Source organism: Mastigoproctus giganteus, chromosome 6 (assembly GCF_048544385.1).
Source record: "Mastigoproctus giganteus isolate SK-2022 chromosome 6, ASM4854438v1, whole genome shotgun sequence".
Classification (NCBI taxonomy): Eukaryota; Metazoa; Arthropoda; class Arachnida; order Uropygi; family Thelyphonidae; genus Mastigoproctus; species Mastigoproctus giganteus.
In genome coordinates, this window is record NC_143580.1 from 64,092,415 (window position 1) to 64,117,262 (window position 24,848).

The 24,848-nt window shown below is 36.0% G+C and overlaps 1 protein-coding gene across 3 annotated transcripts in view; it reads left to right on the forward strand.

Moving 5' to 3' along the window:
- Nucleotides 1-24,848, forward strand: part of Asap (ArfGAP domain of ASAP) — a 673,774-nt gene that overhangs the window by 561,925 nt on the left and 87,001 nt on the right. For all 3 annotated transcript variants that reach the window (XM_090375988.1, XM_090375990.1, XM_090375989.1), the window contains one exon: nt 893-950. In XM_090375988.1, coding sequence (XP_090232114.1) covers nt 893-950 — 58 coding nt within the window. The remainder of the gene's footprint in view (nt 1-892; nt 951-24,848) is intronic.

Genomic DNA, 24,848 nt, shown 5'->3' on the forward strand with positions numbered 1-24,848 from the left:
GATGTGCACAGAGAATTTGGGATACTCAAACCTGCATAAAAAAATATATAATAATCCTGGAAAGCTTTCCCCTTCCCCAGAACACCAGCTAGTGGGGTATTTAGATGGCATAGTTTAAATGCATAGTTTGCTTGCTATATTCAGAATCATGTATTCTATAAAATTGTAAAATTTTAAATTTAAAATTAATTAAAACAAAAAATATAATTTAAAATTTAATGGTAGATCAGACTAAATTAAATTTAGATTAAAAATTTTAGAATGTACTTAATTCGCACATATGATAAACTGTTTTTTAAAGCAATATCATTCCCAAGATTTTACCCAGTTAAATCAAGTGTAATTTTAAACACTATTCTAAATGGAAACTTATGACACGAGCCAGTTCTTTTAGTAAAAAGGGAATTTTACAAGAATAAATTCCATATAAGGAGTTTATTACATTGATTTTTGTTATATTAGACTGAGTGGATGCACATATACATTTGCATCTACTTGATCTAATGTATAATAAATCATATAAATGTGCATGTAATAAATAAATATAGATTAAGCTTAATATTAACTTTTTTTTAGAATATTTGAATCTTTTCAGAATAAGAATCTACTAAAATAAAAGGAATACTTAAAAATTTTCTTATTTCACATAAGTACACAAAATTTTAGAAAGAAAGTTAATTATGATGTACATCTAGCAATGAAAATAAAACTTGTTTTTTTTTTTTTACAAATGTTATTCTATTTAAAATATTAAATTCTTTGTAAAATAACTTTTTTCCATCAAAATGACATTCTAAAATTTTTTAAAAAGTTATTTTATCACAGTGTATTTATTTATTTTCTTTATTTTTTATTATTTTATTTATTTTATTTTATTTTTTTACTTTCATAGCTGGTGCTAAACTGGTGCTTCCAAAAACAACAGAAATTTCTCAATTGTACATTAAAAGGTTAGTTTTTAGTCATAGTTGAATTTTTTCACAAGTTTTTAACACTTATATTTAGAGTATTCAGATATAGGAAAATTATCTTAAACAGTAAACATTGTCATTATTATATCAGTAGCTTCAGAGGAGCTCTGCTTGATATTACTAAAAGTTAATTCCCAAAAATTATTTACATGAATAAATATGAAAAACAGAGTAGACTGCTGTGAATTATCACAATCAGGATATTCAAGAATTTGATTGCACTTAATGTGACAGAAATATGGAGAAAAGTTGAACACAACAAGAAATATTAAGAGTGAGGAGAAAGCACAGAAACTTTTATATGCAGTAAAATTTTTGAAATCCACTATCCTCAGAGATTGAGAAGCATCAGATTTAGAATTTTCCTGATTTTAGATAGGTATACCTAGCAATTAAGCAGTTTTGGAGTAGAACATTTTAATGAATAATAAGCAGTAACAAGCGAACTTATTTACATCTGAAACATTTATAATGACAGTGTTAGTTGTTACAAATGTAAATAACAGTTTTATTTGTTGAATGTAAACAAATGACAATAAATAAAGTCACTATAAAAGTTGTGTACTGTAATATCAACTTTAAATGCATGCCTTGTTCAGAGAAAGAATATCAGTAACCGTGCTTCAGAGGGAAAAAAAAAACTTCAGAATGGAAGGTTAAAAGAAATCATAACTATTCTTATAGAATAATTAAAAACTATAAGAAGAAACCTCATACCTTTATGTAGGACCGGAATTCTCTCAACCCTCACAGTTGAATATTTATGTGATTATACAAATGAATGGTCTCATATTTAATATTAAATAAACTCAATTGCAAAGACTGCATTAAAATTATATAAATAGATACATGTTAAAAGATTGTCGTGTATTCAATTCTCATCCCTAATGTAACGCACCAAGAAAAGCCAGGGAAAAACAACAGCCATCAACACCCCCAAAAACCCAACCAATGATGTGTGCCAACATGAGAACTGAAAACAGTTGTCAAATTAATCTTTAAGAAACATAAGATAAATGTATATCGAAATTAAAATATCTAAAAACCTAAAATTGTCTAAACACTCACTCTTAATATTTAGACAATTTTAGGTTTTTAGATATTTTAATTTCGATATACATTTTTAACTTATGTTTGGATTAATTTGACAATTGTTTTCAGTTCTCATGTTGGCATATGTCATTGGTTGGGTTATTATTATTATTAGCCATATGGTACAAGAAAGCCTGAGGCTTATGCTGCACCAGCCAAAAAAAAAAAAAAATTCCCAAGTTACCCCCTGAGAGAGAGAAGTACAAAGGAATCACCAAGAAAGAGAAGAATGATGATATCCAGCTCTGGACCCTGGGTTTGCCAAGCCCATACTCACCAGATATGAGCCTCCGGGGGTTTGTAGGGGTGTTGATGGCTGTCGGCTTCCCCTGGCTTTTCTTGGTGCGTTATGTTGGGGATGAGAATTGAATACATGACAATCTTTTAACACATATCTATTTATATAATATTAATGCACTCTTTGTAATTGAGTTCATTTAATATTAAATATGAGACATGCATTCATATGATCAGTTAATCACATAATACAAATTTGTACTTCAACTGTGAGGGTTGAGAGAATTCCGGTCCTACATAAAGGTATGGGGTTTCCTCTTATAGTTTTCAATAATAACTTTAATAGGACATTTTGAGCTTGAATGCCTTACAATCTTAATTTATATAGAATAATTATAATGAGGTATGGGCAGTCTTTGTAGCCAAGTGGTCAGGAGCAGGAGTGCAGTAGCATATGCTCTTTGAGTAGACCAAGGGTCAAACCCTTGGCTGCTAAATATGGTTGATCTGCCAACCCACACTGAACCAGCATGGCAGGTTATGGTCCATTTCCCTCAACATGAATTGTTGAGGGAAATGGACCATATTTTTGTTGATTGATAATGGCTGCAGTTTACCTTTTTTTTTTTTTTATGGGTGGTCTTTATCAATTTTAATAATGTACTGTAGAAAAATTCAATCACTTCCTTGCACCTAATAACAAAAATCACTAAGCTTTGTTTATGCTGCCATTGTAATTTGGCCTGCAGATGACGAGCTCTATGACTAGTAATAATGGCAGGAAATACCTTTTTTATGTGAAATTAAGTGTTCAGTTTGTATGCTTGCATCAGTAAGTCATCCTTTGTGGAACAGCACAGATTTAATGAAGCATAAATTTTTCCAGCTGTACTCATACTGGGCATTCTTCTATCTTTCTTTGCCCTCAGCTGTTCTTGAAATGATATCAAATTGGTTACTAGCTTACATAAGTGCTGGCGCCTCCGTAGCCAGGTGGGAAGGAGCAGCAGTGCATAGTACACGCTTCTTGATTAGACTGGGGTTCGAGCCCATCACCACCAAATACGGAGGATGCGGAAGGGTCAGGGAATGACCACCGCACATCCCAGAGCAATATGGCCTTAGTTGCTAATGCTCTTAAAAACCAAAAAACAAACAAACAAACATAAGTGCTGTATAACCAATCATGATGCTGTAACTTGCAAGAACAGTTCATACTTATTTATGAAACTTACTGAATAAATGATAGCCCTAAAAGAGAGGAATGTCACCTTTTTTTGCATGGATTCTTAAAGACAAATGCAACTGTATATATATATTGTAGTGCCCGATTACTTTCTTAATATTTCAAGATTGTAAAGTGATGATTTTTTCTTAATATGTTAGATTTTAAAGAATTCCAGATTACATGATTTGTTTAGTGCAATAACCTCAGGTTACAAAGAAGTTAACTAGCGTATAGGTTTGTGCTATAGTATCGTGTTTATACGTAGCCAACTACTAAGTAGTTACAAAATTGGCATCATTTATGTATATCTCATATTGTGAATGCCTTCACAACGAGTTGCCATGGTATTGCACCACCTCGAATAAGGAAAACTACTGTTACTTATTTTCGGCAGATACCACCGCTGAGAATATGTAACAGTAGCCGTGGATATCACCGCCGAAGCAGTGACCAGCTAAGCAAATCAGAAAGTAATTTGCTTAGCTGGTCACTGCTTTGTTCAGTATATATATATTTATTTATGGACTGTTCTATGTTTGTTTTCTGCATATCTTAAGACTTTCTGTCTGTAAAGTCCCATCATTGCAGCCACATTTCTACATTATAGATATACAGTACTTTCTCTTTGTCAACACTACTCTTATGTATCTCTACACACATATTTTATTAAATTACGTCTATAGAGGTCACTAATTCCTTTTCTTCACAGCTCCTGTGAAGTCCGTTTTTCTACTATAAATAACTACATGCCTGAAGAACAGTCCCTAATGTGGTATCGACTCAACCGAAAACGTTTGCTATATTTTCCCGCCTTCTTCCTTCCACTACATATTGCTTGAAAATCCAGGTATCATTTTTATTCTCTATTTTCTCATTATACTATCACTTTCTGTTTTGGCTCATTTTTAGGCCTGTTTCGACTTACATTTTTCGCCTCTTGATTTTCGCTTTTGTTGTTTTCCCTTCATTGTAAGCATTTGGTATTAATCTCCTTTTTATACTAACACTTACAAAGCCAGGGCCCTTACTAAAAGGTTGGGCTTTACAACCCAGCTTGCCTAGTACATTTAATATCTTTTTCTGTACTTTTTATCTTTTTACTTTCTACTTCTACCTTTTTTCCACATTTATAAAGCTATTAATGCAATACGAAGGTGATACGAATGTTCCAGCTACCTCATTCTATTGCTATTTTCGTCTTTATTTAATTACTCTTTTATTCCTTCCCCATCCTCAATTTAATACCTTGCCCTATACCATTTTCTTGTTCTAAATTTAATTCATCAAATTTATATACTTTTTCCACCAAATTCCTACACTAATATTTTTTACAAATTGCATAAAACCCTATATAAAATTCTAATTTTTTTTTTCCCCCATACTCTGAAAACAATTATTTATACAGGTAGTTCTCGACTTTACGAATTAATTTGTTCCTAGCATGCGCTCGTAAAGTGAGAATTAAATCCCATAGACATAATGTTAAAAATAGGGGCTACGTTCTCAACAATGAAATTAGTTAGTAATTAGTTTGTTTAAACAATGATTGATTTATCCAAAGAAATGAAAACGTAGCCTGTAAAATCAAGCAAATTATAATAATAGAGAAATTATTTATGACTTAAAAATGTTAAAGAATGTTTATTCTTCATCATCGACTAAATGCACACTCATTGATCACTCATTATTGGCTCAGCACTCGTTAGTTTGTTGCACAAGGAGTCGTCTTCTTCAGAAATGCTTCAAGAGGCATTTGTTTCCAAGATAATCTTCTATTTTCTTTATAAATTTCAATAGATGCATAAGCATTTTATAACAGAACGCACAAGTGGCAACTAACATGATTTGCTTAGATTAACAAGTTTATGAAGCTTAAAAAAAAAAAAAAGGAATGAAGAGAAGGTTCTGAAAATTTATTTATGTTTTTTATACGATTGAAGATTTCAGTAAAGGGGAAACACATTTCACCATAATAACGCGAAAAACCACACAATTCCAGCTATCGGTATTTTTGCAAATGCAATAACATTGAGTTTACTACCTGTTTATAATTGCTTGTATTAACAGAAAAGCCCAATAAACTGGAAAGTTCAAATTGTTTTTATTGTTTTTTGGTCATGACTTCCAGAAATGTGCTTTAGAAAAATGTCGCAAAGGTGTTAAAATTGGTTCTTATAACAGAACATGTGATAACGATGAAAGTGTAGTGCATTTTAGTGATTTGAATTGGTAACTAATAAAATTTGCATTATAGAAACGACCTTTTAGACAGTTATATAACGAAAATTTCAAACTCCGAGGTAATGGAATGAATTACCAAAAAACAATACTGTATGTTATTGGGTTCACATTATGATATCTTCACGATACAATGGTGTCTCTGGAACGGATTAATATCGTAAAGCTTGGTACACTGTATTGTATAGCTACATGCATGGTTTGAAATGCGGTATTTAAGAATGTTTAACATTCATTTTTTGCAATTAATGTTCATATTTTCGATTTTGTTGATACTTGATACTTTGAAGAAAAAAAAACTTAAAGTTTTCCTTATTTTTATATCACTGACACTGCATTGGCGCACTACCTTATCCATACTGTGTGAGAGTGGTGCTACTTTATCCCTTGTCATTTTATTCTTTTATGCTTTATTTCACTTTTCTTCCACTGTTATGAACAAGTGTAGAAATGCAGTTTCTGATACATGGTCAGGTGTAGTTTCCTGATGAAATACCTGACCATGTATCGATATTTACTTTAGCTAACATCAGATTTTTGCATTTTTGCTATCCCTTTTTTTGACTTATAAATAAATTTGCCAACCCATTTCTGATGATAGCTATCTCACCTTTTTATTTTATTTGTTTTATCATTTTGTATTAATCATTTTACTTTACAGTTCCCTCTCCTCTAATTGGCTTTGCAATTCAGCTTATAATTTTCTTAATTCATCATAATTCATAGGATATTCATATTCTTTCTCTCTTTTTATACACCTACACTACTTCTTATTTCTGCTGTCCTCACACTTCTAGTTCTTGGCACTTCGTGTATTTTTCACTTCCATCTGTGCACCTTTATCAAACTTTATCAGACTTATCAGTTCCTGCTTACATATATAAACTTTGCATCCTTTACTGCTGTTTTGCCCATATTGGTGCATCTGTTATACCTTACTTATTTATATTGTTATTTTTCAACTGAAACTACATATTTAAACTCATGCTTTTATATTGCATTTCATATATATATATATATATATATATATACACACTAACAAAATCAATTGTTCACTTGAAAAATTTCATTATAGAGAAATATGACCTTTTCAACAATGAAAAGTACTGTAATTCAATATTCAGAAATATAGTAAAAGATGGAAAATAAATCGGAAATAACTGAGAATTAATAATTTTTCTAACATTTTAAACAATTAATTTATTAATACATACATATTAAGAAATGACTACCTGCATGATGGTGCTCAATATATTAGTACACTTTTAAGAATTATTTTGTAAAATATTTGGTTATTTTTTGTTGTACAATGGATTTTTCAGTCCGTCATTGATAAATATGTTCACATTTGTTTAAACACTCAAATATATTTTCTGGCACGTTTTCTTCACATTGAACATCTCGACGCAAAGCTTCAAATGCTGCCAACATTTATGTTTGGTAGGTTTAATATTGCCTTCATTTTCATCCAACTCATTGCTGATATTTTCACCAGTTCTTTGAATACTCTTCAAAATGTTGGAGTCACCCAGATATTTGGCTACTATGACATCATTATCAACTACTAATAATTCGTCAAGAACAATTTATCCACTGATCAAAACTCGTGCTTGGAGTTCTTCCCAAGATTGCTCAGTACAGTATAGTAGTTCATCCCTCTCATCACTTTTAATTAGCCTTTTAGCAAAACCTGCTTTTTCAGTATGCACCTTCAAGAGTACATTTTCACATTCTTGATAATGCCTTGGTTCATTAGCCACAGTTTAGATGAGATATTCGGAGGAAAGAAAAATCATGTTGATTGTTAACAAGCAGTTGTTGACAATCAACATGATTTTTCTGCTTTCTTTCATAATCTTCCGATGGAAATTTAAAATCCACTGTTCAAAAATTTCACTTGTCATCTAAGCTTTTTTGTTGTAGTTGTAATCCAACTGTAACGACTTTACTCCTTTGAAACATTGGGGTTGTTTACTTTTGCGTATTATCAAAAGCTTCAGTTTTTCATTACCAGCCATATTTGCACCAACCAAGACTGCAATTCTCTCGTTACTATTTTATCACCTAAGCATTTATTACCTTTAAAAGTTAGTGTCTTGTTCGGCAAACATTTTTAAAAATAGACCTGTTTCATCAACGTTAAATGTCTTTGGGCTCATAGTCCTCCATAATTTTTTTTTTCAAATTGTTTATTTCCAATGGATACAGTCTTCTTCCATTACAACTCCACTTTCACCAGAAATAACATTTTCGAGTAAGCCATGGCACTTTTTAAATTTGTGCAGCCAGCCAGAACTAGCTCGGAATGTTTTATGCCGCAGAAAAGATCCGTACTCCATAGCCTTTTCTTTTATTAATGGCCCTGATATCGGCATGTTTTGGTCTTGAATCAACTTCACCCACTTAATAAGGGCTTCATCTACATATAATAATCAATATAATAATCATATGGGCATAATTTCACACGCTTCCGACTGGGTCCCGTTTCCTCAAAACAGTTTGAGAATCGAAACAGTTTTTCAGAATGGTTGACACACTACTGGCAGAGATACCAAATTGTAAAGCGCTTTTTTTTTTTTTTTTTATGCCCCAATCTAGTAGTATTACTGGAGGCATGTGATCCAAGAAAGCAAGCATATGAGTTTACGTAACATCAGCCAAAAAAAAAAAAAAAAAAAAAAAACACCTATTTCACACATCCATTCCCTCTAAAAGTTTGCCCCATTCCTCCTTGAATTTATTTAAGCTGTCAACTTCCACAATGAGAGATGGAAGTTTGTTCCAGCAGTTAACCACCTGCTGGCTAAAGGTAAACTTCTGCACATCTATTCTACAACTGGCTTTCCTCAATTTGAATTTATGCCCTGTTATTTTCGTAATCTGAGCAAGCGGAAGAATCCCATCAGAATTCAACGTGCTCAACCCATTAAAGACCTTATACATCTCAATTGGATCACCTCGCAGGTGCCTAGTCTCCAGTCGCTGCAATTTGCAGAACTTAAGCCTTTCTTGGTAAGAGGACCCCTTCATTCCCCTCACCAATCTTGTTACCCTTCTCTGTACACGCTCAAACAACTCAACATCCTTCCTAAAATGAGGACTCCAGACCTGTACGCAGTACTCAAGGCATGGCCTGACCATTGCTTTATACCAGGAGTGGCCTACTTAATTTGTGATGTAATCTACTTTTTTCCTTCAAAATGTGCCGCAATCTACCATCTCAAAAATTACATTGCACAAGGTGCACAAATCGAGGGATGACTGTATATTTAAAATTCGTGATCGACCAAAATTAAATCTGCGGTCGACTCGTTGGCTACCCCTGGAGGTGATTATCCCTTTATACAAAGGGATAATCACCTCCATTTTCCTACTAGCAAAATTCCTATATATCATTGATAATACCCCATGACCTGCTCTGACAGCCTGTCTGCATTGCTCAGAAAACTTCATATCTGACTGCACATTTACTCCCAAGTCTTTTTCATTTTCTACCACCCTAAGTGTAGTACCACACAGTTGGTACATTTCTCTGGGATTACTTCTACCCATATGCAGTACTTTGCATTTCTCAAGGTTAACTTCAGTTGCAACTTCTCAGCCCATCTAGATCCTGTTGCAGAAGCAAACTTCCATTACTGTCATTAACAACACTACAACCTTAGTATCATCTGCAAACTTCGACATTAAGCCTGATATACCCTCAACAATATCATTGATAAATATACAAAATAACAGTGGGCTCAACACCGAACCCTGTGGGGCTCCACTAATAACATTAGTCCACGAAGAGTAGCATCCATTCATTACCACTCTCTGTCTTCTCCCACTCAACCACCTTTTATCTATCTACATGAATGTGCCTTAATCTTTGCCAATGGCTATGGATACATAGATAGCAGTTGACCACGTGACTTCTCAGTAGAGTAGAGGTTTCGGTTATATAGGTTTTACAGGCAACTCATAAAAACTTGACTTCTCAGTTGTATTGTTTTACTGGAAACAGTAACTTATGGAATGTTTTAGCTCTTAATCCTTTTAGGTATTAATTTGTGCTTTCTACGGCATCAGCCCTATTGCCTGAAGGCCAGAGGTGCAAACAGTGCATACCCAGGTCTCGTGAAATTAGTTTGTTATATGGAAATTTCAATGTAATGACCAGGGGAAATCAAAAAAAAATTTGCTATATGGAAGTTTGTAAAAGAGGCCCGACTATATATATATATCTATATTTTTTTAATATATATATGTATATATATATACAGTAAACTCTGGTTATAGTGATCACGTTTGGAAATTGAATTTTGATTCTAATAAGCGAAAATCGACAAATATCATCCAGAGACTATAAAAATAAAGATATAAAGTACAGATTTACACTTTATTACCAAAGGTTTATTACCAATTAAATGATACTTGGAAATCGGAAAAAAAATGATATGTAAAAATTGTAAGTATAAAAATAAATTTATACTTGCGTACATAGCTTAATTAATATATATATTGGCACCTCCATAGCCAGGTGGGCAGGAGCAGCAGTGCGTAGCACATGCTTCTTGATTAGACCGGGGTTCGAGTCCGTGAGCCACCAAATACGGAGGATGCAGAAAGGTCAGGGAATGACCACCGCATATCCCCGGAGTTGCTAATGCTCCTAAAAACCAAATAACAACAACAATATACATATTAATTAAACATAACATTTTGTAATATGGTTATAATTTAAAATAGTCACTAATTTATTTTGCTTTAAATTATCACTCCAAAGTCTATTTATAGATTTTTTTTCAATATTGTATAACAGTCTATATTCACGATCACTTTCACCAGTTTCTTCCAGTGCTCTCCTTAGGACAGCTATAGTTTCACGAGTTTGCCGTTTTGCAACTGGAATTCGTTTGGGTTCATCTTAATTTCCCTCCTTCTCTTTTGTGAAGTTATCAGTAACAGACTGGTCAATTTCTTTTTCTATTATATCTGTAGTAACTGTTGATCACCATCTATGTCCACCAATCATTAAACTTCCGTTCAGCCATGTCTTCATGCTTTTCAATGTGATCTCTATTGTGACTTAGTTGATCATCATGAATAATTAATCAGGCGCCTCCGTAGCCAGGTGGGAAGGAGCAGCGGTGCATAGCACAGGCTTCTTGATTAGACCGGGGTTCGAGCCCGTCGCCACCAAATACGGAGGATGTGGAAAGGTCAGGGAATGACCACCGCATATCCCGGAGCAATATGGCCTTAGTTGCTAATGCTCCTAAAAAAAAAAAAAACCAAATAACCAAATGAATAATTAATCCACATTTTTTGAAACAGTTGCTAATGCAGGTTTCTGAAACTTCATTCCAGGCACTCATTGTCATATGAAGTACATGTAGAACAGTTATCTGCTTTGCGATATCAAATGATGTTCCCACACCTTCATCTATAGACTGGATGATTCTTGGCCTCATATCCAATCTGTAAAAGGTCTTAAAGGTTTTTATTATTCCCTGGTCGAGAGGTTGAATCAGTGATGTGGTATTTGAAGGTAGAAAAACTAATTCGATGTTTTTGAAAGTCAACTTTGGCAGTTGTCCAAAACCAATGCAATTTTTTTGTTTTTCTTATCCAATTTCAAATCCCATTTACGAAGATAATATTCAAATAAAGAAGCTGTCATCTAAGCACTGGCATATTCAATTGGCAGCTGTTTTACTCCTTTAAAACATCTAGGTGATTTACTCTTGCTGAAAACTAATGGCTTCACCTTAATTGTTCCCATCATGTTGCATGTTAAAAGAACTGTAATCCTGTCCTTTATCGTCTTTCCTGCAGATGCAGAAGAATTTTTAAAAATCATGCAGTGGTCTGGAGTAGCCCTGTAGTACCACCCTGTTATTAGAGATGTCTTCAGGATTATAAGTGCTTAACACAGTTTGCCAAGAGGTTTTCAACCAGGTGTCAGCTGCAGAACTATCGGAATTCTGTTTTTCTCCGTGAAGTTTTTTTGTAAACAATATCACGCCTTTCCTTCCATCTTGTCAGCCATCTGTCCATCGACTTAAACTCTTTGAGTAGCGTTTCAGAAAAATCATTAGCTTTTTGAAGAAGAATGCTACACTGATTGGCACATTAAATGAGCTGGCCTGTTTGAACTAAACGAACAGAGCTTCATCTACTGTTTGGCATTTCCCTTCATGCTTCCTTTTTCTGGTTTCACTAATCACATTAGTGTTTAAAGTGCCACGTGATTTTAAAAATTTTGATAAAGATGACTGAGGCACTCTTAATTTTACTGCTGCTTTCCTTTGAGACATATTGCCTAAGTTTAATTTATCATACGTTTCTGTAATTCGTAACTTATCTTTTACACTCAAATATTCACTCTCTTTCTGTTCACTGACATTTTTTTTTTTTGGTAGTAAAATTTAAAACATAGTAAAAAAGATAAGCGTCAATCAACAACACGGCACACACAAATTGGAACTAACATGACACACGCAAGTGTGATGAAGTTTAGATATAAAAATGAAGAGCAGATTTCAGCAAAGGGGAAACATATTTCACCATAATAATGTGAAAACGCAGAATTCTAGCTATCGATAGTATCACAAATGCAATAAGATCAAGTTTACTACCCGTTTATTGCACTAACAGAATTGCATTAACAGAAAAGCCCAATAAACTATAAACTGCAAACTGGTTTAATTGTTTTATGGTTGTGACCTCCAGAAATGTGCTTTAGAAAAATATCACAAAGGCGTTAGCCAGTGCTTACTGTGTGTGTGCGTGCGTGCGTGCGTGCGTGCGTGCGTGCGTGCGCGTGCGTGTATACTGTATATATACATTTGTAAATATATATAATATATATATATTTATATATAAATATATATATGCTGTATCTGTTAAAAACCTGTATAGACCAAAAACATGGACTACAAGTTATAATCCATGTTTTTGGACTATAACCTGTACAACTTTAAACAGGTAGCATTTTGGCGTAGTATTAACAGAATTAACAGCATCGGCCAAAAATAAACTTCCCATTTCACCTATCCATTTGCTCCAAAAGTTTGTTCAGTTCTTCCTTGAATTTATTTATTTAACGACAGATGGAAGTTTGTTCCAGCAATCAGCAACCCGCTGGCTAAAGGCAAATTTCCGCACATCTATTCTATAACTGTCTTTCCTCAATTTGAATTTATATCCCCACAGGTGTGTAATCTGAGCAAGAGGAAGAATCCCATCAGCATTGAGCTTGCTGAAACCATTCAAGGCCTTGTACACCTCAATCAGATCACCTCGCAGATGCCTAGTTTCCAGACATTGCAATTTGCAGAACTTAAGCCTTTCTTGGTAAAGCATCAACCCTTTATTTGCCTCACCAGTCTTGTTGCCCTTCTCTGTACTTATTCCAGCAACTCTGCATCCTTCATAAAATGAGGCCTCCAGACCTGTACGCACTACTCAAGGCATGGCCTGACCATTGTCTTATACAAAGGGATAATCACCTCCTTTTCCCTACTAGAAAAATTCCTGTACAGATAGTTTCCGACTTTACGAGTTAATTCGTTCCTAATGCGCGCTCATAAAGCAGGAATTTATTTCCCATAGACATAATGTTAAAAACAGGGGTTGCGTTCTCAACAATGAAATTAGTTAACTAATTAGTTAATATTTAAACAATGATTGGTTTATCCAAAGAAATGAAAACGTAGCCTGTAAAATTAAGCAAATTATATAATAAAGAAATTGTTTATGACTTATAAATGTTAAAGAATGTTTATTCTTCATCATCGACTAAATGTACACTCATTGATGACTCATTATTGGCTTGGCACTCATTGATTTGTTGCATAAGTCGTCTTCTTCAGAAATGCTTCAAGAGGCATTTGTTTCCAGGAAAATCTCTTTCCTTTATAATTTTCATGATAGCATACATAAGCATTTTTTAACGGCACCCATAAATGATGGTCTGAGACAGTATTTAAATTCTATACAGTGGGACCAACTGATGATGTTACCAACAGCAAACTCAAAATGGGAAGCATTCAAGGAACTAATCTTGGAGGCTACCAGGCTTTACATACCAACTAAGAAATATTGTTCAAGGTTTAGGCCTAAATGGTTGTCAGATGAATTAATGAGACATGTGGCAGAGAAGAAAAATGCATGGGATACATACAAATTAATGGGTGACATGGAAGCCTATGATAGATATAAGTTGGTCTGTAACCAAGTCACAAAGGAGATTAGGCAGGCAAAGGCAGACTACGAAAAATCCTTGGCAAAGGATGCAAAGAAAAACAGAAAAGAGTTCTTTACATATTTGAACTCGAGAAGGAAAGGGATGAATCAGATTGGTCCACTGGATATTGATGGTTCAACAGTTGAGGATCCTGCTCAGGTGGCTAACAATCTAAACGAGTATTTTGCATCTACATTCACGCATGAGGAGTTATTCAGGAAGGAGAATGATGTAGGTAAAGTAAACATTGGCAGTGAGCTGGATGATTTTGTAATAACTGAGAGGAAAGTGGAGGAGAGATTGTTGAGGATAAACATAAAAAAGCACCTGGGGTGGATGGGATCTATCCAGTTATATTAAAGGAGGCAGCAAAGGAAGTATGCAAACCCCTAGCCATAATTATGAGAGCTTCTTTGGACTCAGGGGAGGTACCCATAGACTGGAGATGTGCAAATGTAACCCCAATTCACAAAGGAGGATCAAAGGCTGACACAAGTAATTATAGACCTGTTAGTTTAACTTCTGTTCCAGGTAAATTAATGGAGGCACTGGTTAAAGAAGCACTGCAGGATCATTTAGACAAGACTTCAGTTATAGCTCAGACACAGCATGGTTTTGTTAAGGGGAAGTCTTGCCTGACCAATTTGATTGGATACTATGATGTAGTCACAAAAGAACTGGATGCAGGGAATAACTTTGATATTATATATTTGGATCTTAGAAAGGCTTTTGATACTGTTGCACATGGAAGACTGCTGCACAAATTGGAGCAGTGTGGCATTGGAGGCAAATTGCTGCTATGGATAAGGGGTTGGTTGAGTGGCAGAAGACAGAGAGTGGTAATCAATGGACACTGCTCAACGTGGACTAATGTTATTAGTGGAGTTCCTCAAGGTTCAGTGTTGGGTCCGTTGTTGTTTTCGGTGTTTATGAATGATATTGATGATGGGATATCAAGTTTAATGTCCAAGTTTGCAGATGATACAAAGGTTGGCAGGGTCGTTAAGGACACTACTGATGCTATGCTGCTGCAACAGGATCTGGAAAGGTTGAACAGATGGGCTTCGAGGTGGCAAATGAAGTTTAACATTGACAAATGTAAAGTACTACATATGGGAAACAGTAACCCCAGAGCAACGTATCAACTCTGCGGTACTACACTGACAGTGGTGGAGAATGAAAAGGACCTGGGGGTAATTGTGCAGGCAGATATGAAGTTCTCTGAGCAGTGCAGATGAGCTGCAAGAGTAGCTCGTGGTGTCTTGTCAATGATATACAGGAATTTTTCTAGCAGGGATAAGGAGGTGATTATTCCCTTGTATAAGGCAATGGTTAGGCCACATCTTGAGTACTGTATACAGGTCTGGAGGCCTCATTTCAAGAAGGATGTAGAACTGCTGGAACGGGTACAGAGAAGGGCAACAAGATTAGTGAATGGAACAAAGGGTTGCTCTTACGAAGAAAGGCTTAAGTTTTGCAAATTACAGAGTCTGGAGACTAGGCACCGGCGAGGTGATCTGATAGAGGTGTATAAGGCTTTGAATGGTTTGAGCATGGTCAGTGCCAATGGGATTCTTCATCTTGCTCAGAATAATCACCTCAGAGGGCATAAATTCAAATTGAGGAAGGATGGATGTCGGATAGATGTGCGGATGCCTTTGGCCAGTGGGTGGTTGGTTGGTGGAACCGACTTCCATCACTTGTTGTAGAAGTTGATAGCCTAAACAAATTTAAAGCTCAACTGGACAGGTATTTCGAACGAACAGATGGGTGAAATGGGAGTGGGGTTTTTTTTTTTTTTTTTGGCTGATGCTGAATAAGCTTGCTTTCTTGCATCATATGCCTCTACTAATGCTAATGCTAAATTGCAACTAACACGATACGCGCAAGTGAGATTCCAACTTTTCGAAGCTTTAAAAAAAAAACAAGAAATGAAGAGAATAAAATTTATTTATGTTTTTTATATGATTGAAGATTGCAGTGAAGGGGAAACACATTTCATCATAATAATGTAAAAAACACCCACACAATTCCAGTTATCAGTATTTCTGCAAATGCAATAACATCGAGTTTACTACCCATTTATAACTATTTACACTAACAGAAAAGCCCAACGAACCAGAGAGTGCAAATTGTTTTATGGTCTTGACCTCCAGAAATGTGCTTTAGAAAAATATCACAAATGCATTCAGAATAGAATTGATTCTTATAACAGACCATATGATAACGATGAAAGTGTAGTGCATTTTAATGATTTGAATTGGTAACTAATACAATTACACTATAAAAATTACCTTTTAGAGAGATAAATAGCTTGGTTATATAGCGAAAAGTTCAACTTCTGAGGTCTTGGAATGAATTCCCAAAAAACAATATGTTATTGGGTTTGCATTCGATATTTTTATGATATGATGGTGTCTCTGGAACGGATTAATATCGTGAAGCGAGGTACACTGTATTGTATAGCTATGCACGTTGTTTGAAATGCAGTATTTTTGAATGTTTAACATTCATTTTTTTCCAATTAATGTTCATATTTTTGATTTTGTTGATACCTGACACTTGAAAAAAAAAAAACCTCGTAAGCTCGAGAACTCATGAAGTAGGAACTGCCTGTATATCATTGACAAGATCCCATGACCTGCTCTGGCAGCCTGTCTGTACTGCTCAGAAAACTTCATATACGACTGCACAATTTCCCCCATGTCTTTTTTATTCTCCACTACCCTTAGTGTAGTGCTGCACAGTTGGTAAATTACTCTGGGGTTACTGCTATACATATGCAGCACTTTGCATTTGTCAATGGGCCCGAGTGCCAATCGATAGTGACAAGCGATTTTCTTCCTGTGAATATAGAATGCTCTCCAAAGTGATATAGTTTTGTTTATTTTCTAGTGCACCTGTTATTTTGTTTACTTGAAGTGGTTCTGCGCTTTAGAGGTCAAAAGTAAGAACCCAGAGAGGCAATCCTCCTTTCTCTTCTTAGTCTTTATATATATCACTATCAACTCTACTAACTTAAACAACCGATTGGTCACTGGTGGCACCGCTCCTGCTTCCACGTAGCGGGCCCAGTGACCTGGGGGATAAACCAACCCTCAGGACTAAAAGCAGCAGTGATAGAAACAAATGTATTTCCAAGTTTAGAGCAAATGAGCTCTCAACAGAGTGACAATCATGATACTGGCCATGACTTCTCTCTCTCTCTCTCTCTCTCTCTCTCTCTCTCTCTCTCTCTCTCTCTCTCTCTCGAAGAGAATGAAAAAAGACACTGACAGACAGGAATCACCAGCTTTCCCGATAATACATTCTCTGTCAACACAACCTGTGAGCAAGCTCTTCCCCGTGATCATTCAGAGATGCCTTGAACATGCCATAAGTTCACCAAAAATGGTGAAACATCTCCAATCTGGAGATTTATTAATAGAGATTACCAATCCTCGACACTATGAACTATTATTATGTCTACCATCCTTCAGTGGAATCCCAGTTCAAATCACACCACATACCACCCCTCAATTCTTCAAAGGGAGTGATCACTAAATTCAATTTACTGAACGTTCCTGAAGATGAACTAGTTCAGGAACTTAAAGATCAAAAAGTCACTCAGGCAAAAAGAATCGTGATCCGAAAAGATGGTTATGTTTGTTTGTTATTTGGTTTTTAGGAGCATTAGCAACTAAGGCCATATTGCTTTGGGATATGTGGTGGTCATTCCCTGACCTTTCCGCATCCTCCGTATTTGGTGGTGACGGGCTCGAACCCCGGTCTAATCAAGAAGCGTGTACTATGCACTGCTGCTCCTTCCCACCTGGCTACGGAGGCGGCCTGAAAAGATGGTAGTTTAGTCCCTACCCAGAGTATAATTTTAACCTTCAGTTCTCCAAACCTACCTGCTTCAGTCAAAGCAGGATATTTAAACTGTCGTGTTCAACCATATATCCCAAACCCCTTAAGGTGTTTTAAATGCCGGGAATTTGGTCATTCCCATACAGCATGCTGTGGAGATGCAACATGTGCAAACTGTGGGTGTCAAACTCATACACAAACAGAATGTAAGGCACCAACTCCACAATGTCCTAATTGCGAGGGTAACCATCCGGCATACTTGAAAGATAGTGAACTCTGGAAATTGGGAAAGAAAATTCAAAAATATAAAGTTGAAAATAAAGATTCCTACCAAGAGACAAGTAAAATTAAGTATACCAAAATGCACTTATGCTTCTGCTACTTACAGTCACCAATCAGTAGCATGTCAGTGTCCATTCCCCCAGACACATCGATCTCAGCCCGGGCTCAATCAGTCCTCTTGGTCCAGTATCCATCTCCATCAAAGGTAGTAGACCAATGTAGTAATACACCACTGACAGTTCCATCCCAAAGACTTCTTTATTGTTAAGCAGCAGAGAGTATGCAAAAATTAGATCCAATCGAGGCAAAGCAATCTCACCTATCAAGCATGGACACATGTTACTACCAACCAAGTTTTGCTTGAAATACATGCAGATGATGATATGGAAGAAAGCAATGACTCAGGACGCCCTAATTTTTCAAGAAAAGAAAAATCAAAACTCAACAGTTATAAACAAGCCACTCACAAAAAACAGATACTCATCTTCTGCTCACGAAACTAAATAATGGAACAAATCATACAGTGGAATTGCAGAGGTTTTTGCAGCAACATTGATGATATCTATAAATTAATTTACCATTACAATCCTGCTGCCATGTGACTACAATAAACAAATTTAACACCAAAAATCTCCGTTTCAGTCAAAAACTATACTATCTTCAGAAAAGATTGATCTGAAACTAACAGCCCCTATGGAAGGGTAGTTATACTAGTAGAATCACAAGTCCCCTCCAGGCATATTCCATTGCAAACACCATTAGAAGCTGTTGCTGCCTGTTAGTAATCGGTATTACATTGACACTGGTCTTGATATATCTTTTGCCAAACCATCCATGCCCAATTCAGGATCTGGCAAATCTTATTTCTCAATTACAATCTCCCATCTGTTTATTAGGAGATTGTAACGAATGTCATCCATTGTGGGGTTCTGTGGTCTCAGATGGAGCTTATTGAAATGCTACTTGATAGAGAGAATTTGACATTATTGAACACTGGCTTACCCACTTACATCCATTTTCCTGCCGGGTCAACCACTTCAATAGATTCCTCAATCTGCTCTCTGATCCTCTTCTCAACTATAGAGTGGACAGTACCCAACAATCCTCTAAACCAGGAATTCTCAAAGTGGTCAGTAGTGATCCTGGGGGTTTTGTGGGCAAGTTTGAGGGGGCTTTAGTTCCTAGTAAAGCCACTGTGGGTCGGTAAGTTTTTTTTTTTTTTAGGGGTCTTTAAAGAAACTATTTCCTCACAAAGATAATTCTAGAAATCTAGAATTAGTATACGAAACAAGTCATTAATGAAATAAGTCATTAACTCGGGCAGTCAGCAAAATGGCTTAGGGTGGAATCACACTATTGTCACTACATGTGAGGTTACATGGAAACAAGTGACATGTATCACTTGTTTCCATGTGTCACCTTCTCCAAGTGACACAACGTGAGGTGACAATCACTGTGTGCCCTTGAAAACATAAATTATTTTAGTCAGTATCCAAGCTAGTTTTTGTTATATATATATAAATATTTTAGTGGTCATGCTCAGTTTTCGTTTTACTGCCATTGCTGTCGTCAAACTTCAGTACTATTTCTAGTGTCCGTAGATATTTTCGTTCTGCAGTGTTTAGGAGTAGAGTATTCATTTTGTTTTAATAGTTTCTTATTAAAATTATTTTAATAAGAGTTCGAGTTGTGTTGAAATAATTTCTTACAGAAAACTCCTAATGATCATGTCTGACGCAAAAAAGAAGTGTCGTCAATATTCGGTAGAATATTTAAATTTCGGGTTTGTGCCTTCTCCCAGTAATGAAACAAAACCAATGTGTCTTTTATGTGAGAAAACATTTAGTAATGATGCTATGAAACCTTCAAAAATTAAAGAACATTTAAAAAAACAGCATAATGATAAAAGCAACAAAGACCTTGACTATTTCAAGACAGTGAAGGAAAAATTTTTAAATCGTACAATGCTTAAGCCCTTTATAAAATCATCTGCAGTACCGGCAGCCAGTGGTGGATTACAAGCATCATATGATATTGCTCTCCTAATTGCAAAGAAAGGAAAGCCATATACTCTTGGTGAAGAAATAATTCTACCCTCTATAAAAATAGCAATAGAGTCAGTTATGAAAAAGGATGCTAATCCAGTTTTAAGGAGTATTCCATTTAGTAATAATACAGTGCAACAGAGGATTGCTGAGATGGCAAATGATGTCCAAACAATGGTAAATTTAGAGCTGAAAGAGGTTATGTTTGCTATGCAATTAGACGAGTCAACATTTGGAAGTATAAATATTTTAATGTCATTTGTACGGTATTACAGTATAAGTAAAAAAGCAGTAATTGACGAATTCCTTTTTGCCAAATCTTTAAAAAATATTCCAAAGGTGAAACAATTTTTAGATGTGTGCAAGAGTATTTTGAAAAGTATGACATTCCCTTTAGTAATATAACCACAATTGCAACGGATAGGGCTCCATCTATGGTTGGTAAATACAGAGGATGTTTAGCTTTAGCTAAAAAAGAAAATCCTAAAATACAAACAGTACATTGTGTTTTACACAGACAACACCTTGTTGCAAAAAACATGTGAAGAATTGCATGCTGCTTTGCAAATTTGTATTAAGATAATAAATAAAATAAAAGCAAATGCTCTTAACAGCCAACTGTTTGATATGCTATCTGAAAAAAAATTGACAAAAATTTCAGCCAATTGCTCCTTCATGCAGAAGTAAGATGGTGTCAAAAGGTAACTGTTTGCAAGGGCTTGTAGAAATTTATAACTCAGTGGTGGATTTCTGGCCCAATATGATTTCAGCCTGGTCTGTACTTGTTAACAGGAGAGACTGCTTCTACAGGGATGGGATACATTTAAATAGAAAGGGTGCAAGAATATTTGCTGATGCTATTGAGGCTGTGTTAGGTGGGTCGGAAATATGCTAGCTTGGGTGGATACAAGGACTAATAGATTAACAGTAGCCACTGGCAGAGGTGAAAGTGATTCTTGCACTGCTTCTATTGGAATGAGCAGAAGCCTGGAAAATAAGATGCACAATATTTTAGAGAATGCTGGGAGTCATTGCGGTACAAATAAACACATGGGTTCTGTTAGGGTAGCTAAGAATAGGAACAGGTGCATGTATACTTGCGTGCACACCAATGCTAGGAGTCTGGTAAATAGATTCGATGAATTTGAGGTATTGCTCAAAGCATCAAAAGCAGATATTGTTTGGATATCAGAGACGTGGTGTCACACAGATATAAGGAATGAAGAACTCGAATTTAGGGAGTACAATGTGTACAGGAAGGACAGACAGGATAGGTAAGGAGGAGGAGTTATGCTATTAGTTAAGAAACACATAAAATCCAAGGAACTGCAGCCAGTCGACATCGCTGGACAGTGCAGTGTCGAGTCAGTTTGGTGTGACATAAGCACTGGGAAATCAAAATTGAGAGTAGGAGTGTGTTATATCCTAATGACTCTGGTGAGTATAATAAAAAACTGTACCGGGAAATAGAGTGGGCCAGTAAATCAGAGAGTCTTATAATGGGGGATATTAATTTCCCAGATATTGACTGGAATTTGTGGGTTGGTCACTCACACACTAGCAAAGCTTTTGGGAATTTATTGGATGATTGTTTTCTACATCAGCATGTTCTGGAGGCAACTAGAGGGAGTAATACTCTTGATTTGATTACCAGTAGTGATTCTTCATGCATTAAGAATCTGCAGATAAAAGAACCACTAGGTGGCAGTGATCACAGTGTGCTGAAGTGGGATTTACTCAGAGGTAACTACCATCAGGGGTAAAGGTAAGGGTTTTTGCTTTCGTAAAGGCAACTACGATGGTCTGAGATAGTATTTAAATTCTATACAGTGGGACCAACTGATGATGTTACCAACAGCAAATTGAAAATGGTAAGCATTCAAAGAACTTATCTTGGAAGCTACTAGGCTTTATTGGTGCATTATAGCCTTAGCTGCTAGTGCGCCAATAAAACCCAAATCAATCAATCAACTAGGCTTTACATACCAGCTAAGAAATATTGTTCAAGGTTTAGGCCTAAATGAATGTCAGATGAACTAATGAGACATATGGCAGAGAAGAAAAATGCATGGGATACATATAAATTAACATGCGACACAGAAGCCTGTGATAGATATAAGTTGATCTGTAAACAAGTTACAAAGGAGGTTAGGCAGGCGAAGGCAGATTACGAGAAATCTTTGGCAAAGGATGCAAAGAAAAACAGCAAAGAGTTCTTTACTTATGTAAACTCTAGAAGGAAGGGGATGAATCAGATTGGTCCACTTGATATCAGTGGTTCAACTGTTGATGATCCTGCTCAGGTAGCTAACAAACTAAATGAATATTTTGCATCGACATTCACACATGAGGAGTTATTCAGCGAGGGGAATGCCAGAGGTGTATTCAACTCTGGCAATAAGCTAGATAATCTTGTAATAACTGAGAGTAAAGTGGTGGAGAAATTGTTGAAGATAAACACAAGAAAGGCACCTGGGGTGGATGGGATCTATCCAGTTATATTAAACAAGGCAGCAAAGGAAGTAAGCAAACCCTTAGCCATAATTATGAGAGCTTCCTTGGACTCAGGGGAGGTACCCATACACTGGAGATGTGCAAATGTGACCCCAATTCACAAAGGAGCATCAAAGGCTGACACAAGTAATTATAGACCTGTGAGTTTAACTTCTGTTCCAGGAAAATTAATGGAGGCACTTGTTAAAGAAGCACTGCAGGATCATCTTGAAAAGAATTCAGTTATAGCTCAGACACAGGATGGTTTTATTAAGGGAAGGTCTTGCCTGACCAATTTGATTGGATACTATGATGCAGTCACAAAAGAATTGGATGCAGGGAATAACTTTGATATTATATACTTGGATCTTAGAAAGGCTTTTGATACTGTTGCACATGGAAGACTGTTGCACAAATTGGAGCAGTGTGGCATATGAGGCAAATTGCTGCTATGGATCTTTAAAGGGATGGTTGAGGGGGAGAAGACAGAGTGGTAATCAATGGACACTGCTCATCGTGGACTAATATTATTAGTGGAGTCCCTCAGGGTTCAGTGTTGGGTCCATTGTTGTTTTTTGTATTTATAAATAATATTGATGATGGTATATCAAGCTTAATGTCCACGTTTGCAGACAATACAAAGGTTGGCAGTGTTGTTAAGGACACTACTGACACTATGCTGCATCAACATAATCTGGAAAGGTTGAGCAGATTGGCTGAAAAGTGGCAAATGAAGTTTAACATTGACAAATGTAAAGTACTACATATGGGAAACAGCAACCCCAGAGCAACGTATCAAGCGCCTCCGTAGCCAGGTGGGAAGGAGCAGCAGTGCGTAGCACACGCTTCTTGATTAGACCGGGGTTCGAGCCTGTCACTACCAAATACGGAGCATGCGGAAAGGTCAGGGAATGACCACCGCACCGGAGCAATATGGCCTTAGTTGCTAATGCTCCTAAAAACTAAAATAACAACAGCAACGTATCAACTCTGGTATTACACTGACAGTGGTAGAGAATGAAAGGGACCTGGGGATGGTTGTGCAGGCAGATATGAAGTTCTCTGAGCAGTGCAGACAGGCTGCAAGAGTAGCTCATGGTGTCTTGTCAATGATATATAGGAATTTTTCCAGCAGGGATAAGGAGGTGATTATTCCCTTGTATAAGGCAATGGTCAGGCCACACCTAGAGTACTGTATACAGGTCTGGAGGCCTCATTTCAAGAAAGTTATAGAGCTGCTGGAATGAGTACAGAGACGGGCAACAAGATTAGTGAATGGAACAATGGTTTGCTCTTACGAAGAAAGGCTAAAGTTTTGCAAATTACAGTGTCTAGAGTCTAGGCACCGGCGAGGTGATCTGATAGAGGTGTATAAAGCCTTGAATGGTTTGAGCATGCTCAATGCTGATGGGATTATTCCTCTTGCTCAGAATAATCACCTGAGAGGGCATAAATTCAAATTGACGAAAGACAGATGTAGGATAGATGTGCGGAAATTTGCCTTTAGCCAGCGGGTAGTTGGTTGGTGGAACAGACTTCCATCCCTTTCTGTCGAAGTTGAAAGCCTAAATAAATTTAAGGCTCAGCTGGACAGGTATTTCGAATGAACGGAGGGGTGAAGCGGACCTTTCCAGATTGGAAGTGGGGTTTTTTTTTTTTTTTTTTTTTTTTTTTTATATCTGATGCTGCATAAGCTTGCTTTCTTGCATCATATGTCTCAACTAATGCCAGTCAGTGTAAAACCACCTCTTTTACCTTGCGATATTACCTTTTACCCATCTCTTTTGATATATTTTCAAAATTTAGTGAAGCACAAAAAAAAACTGCAAGGCAAAGACATTACAATTATACAGAGTCATACAATTATTTTTGAATTTCAAGAAAAGTTAATGGTCTTCAAAACTTCACTGGGTTGTAGAAATTTTCACTTCTTTCCAAATATGTCTACCCCAAACTCTATAAAACTATTGAGCCTTTATTAGTGGCCTTTCCAAGTTCATAAATGGTTGAAGCTGGATTTAGCCACGCTAATGGTATTTTAACTTAGCAGAGAAATTGACTAGATATCGAAAATAATGAAGATCTAAGATTAAAACTAACAAATGACGAACCCAATATTTCCTCTCTTATAAAAGCACATCAACCACATCCTTAACATTAGATATGCGGTAAGTGTTAGT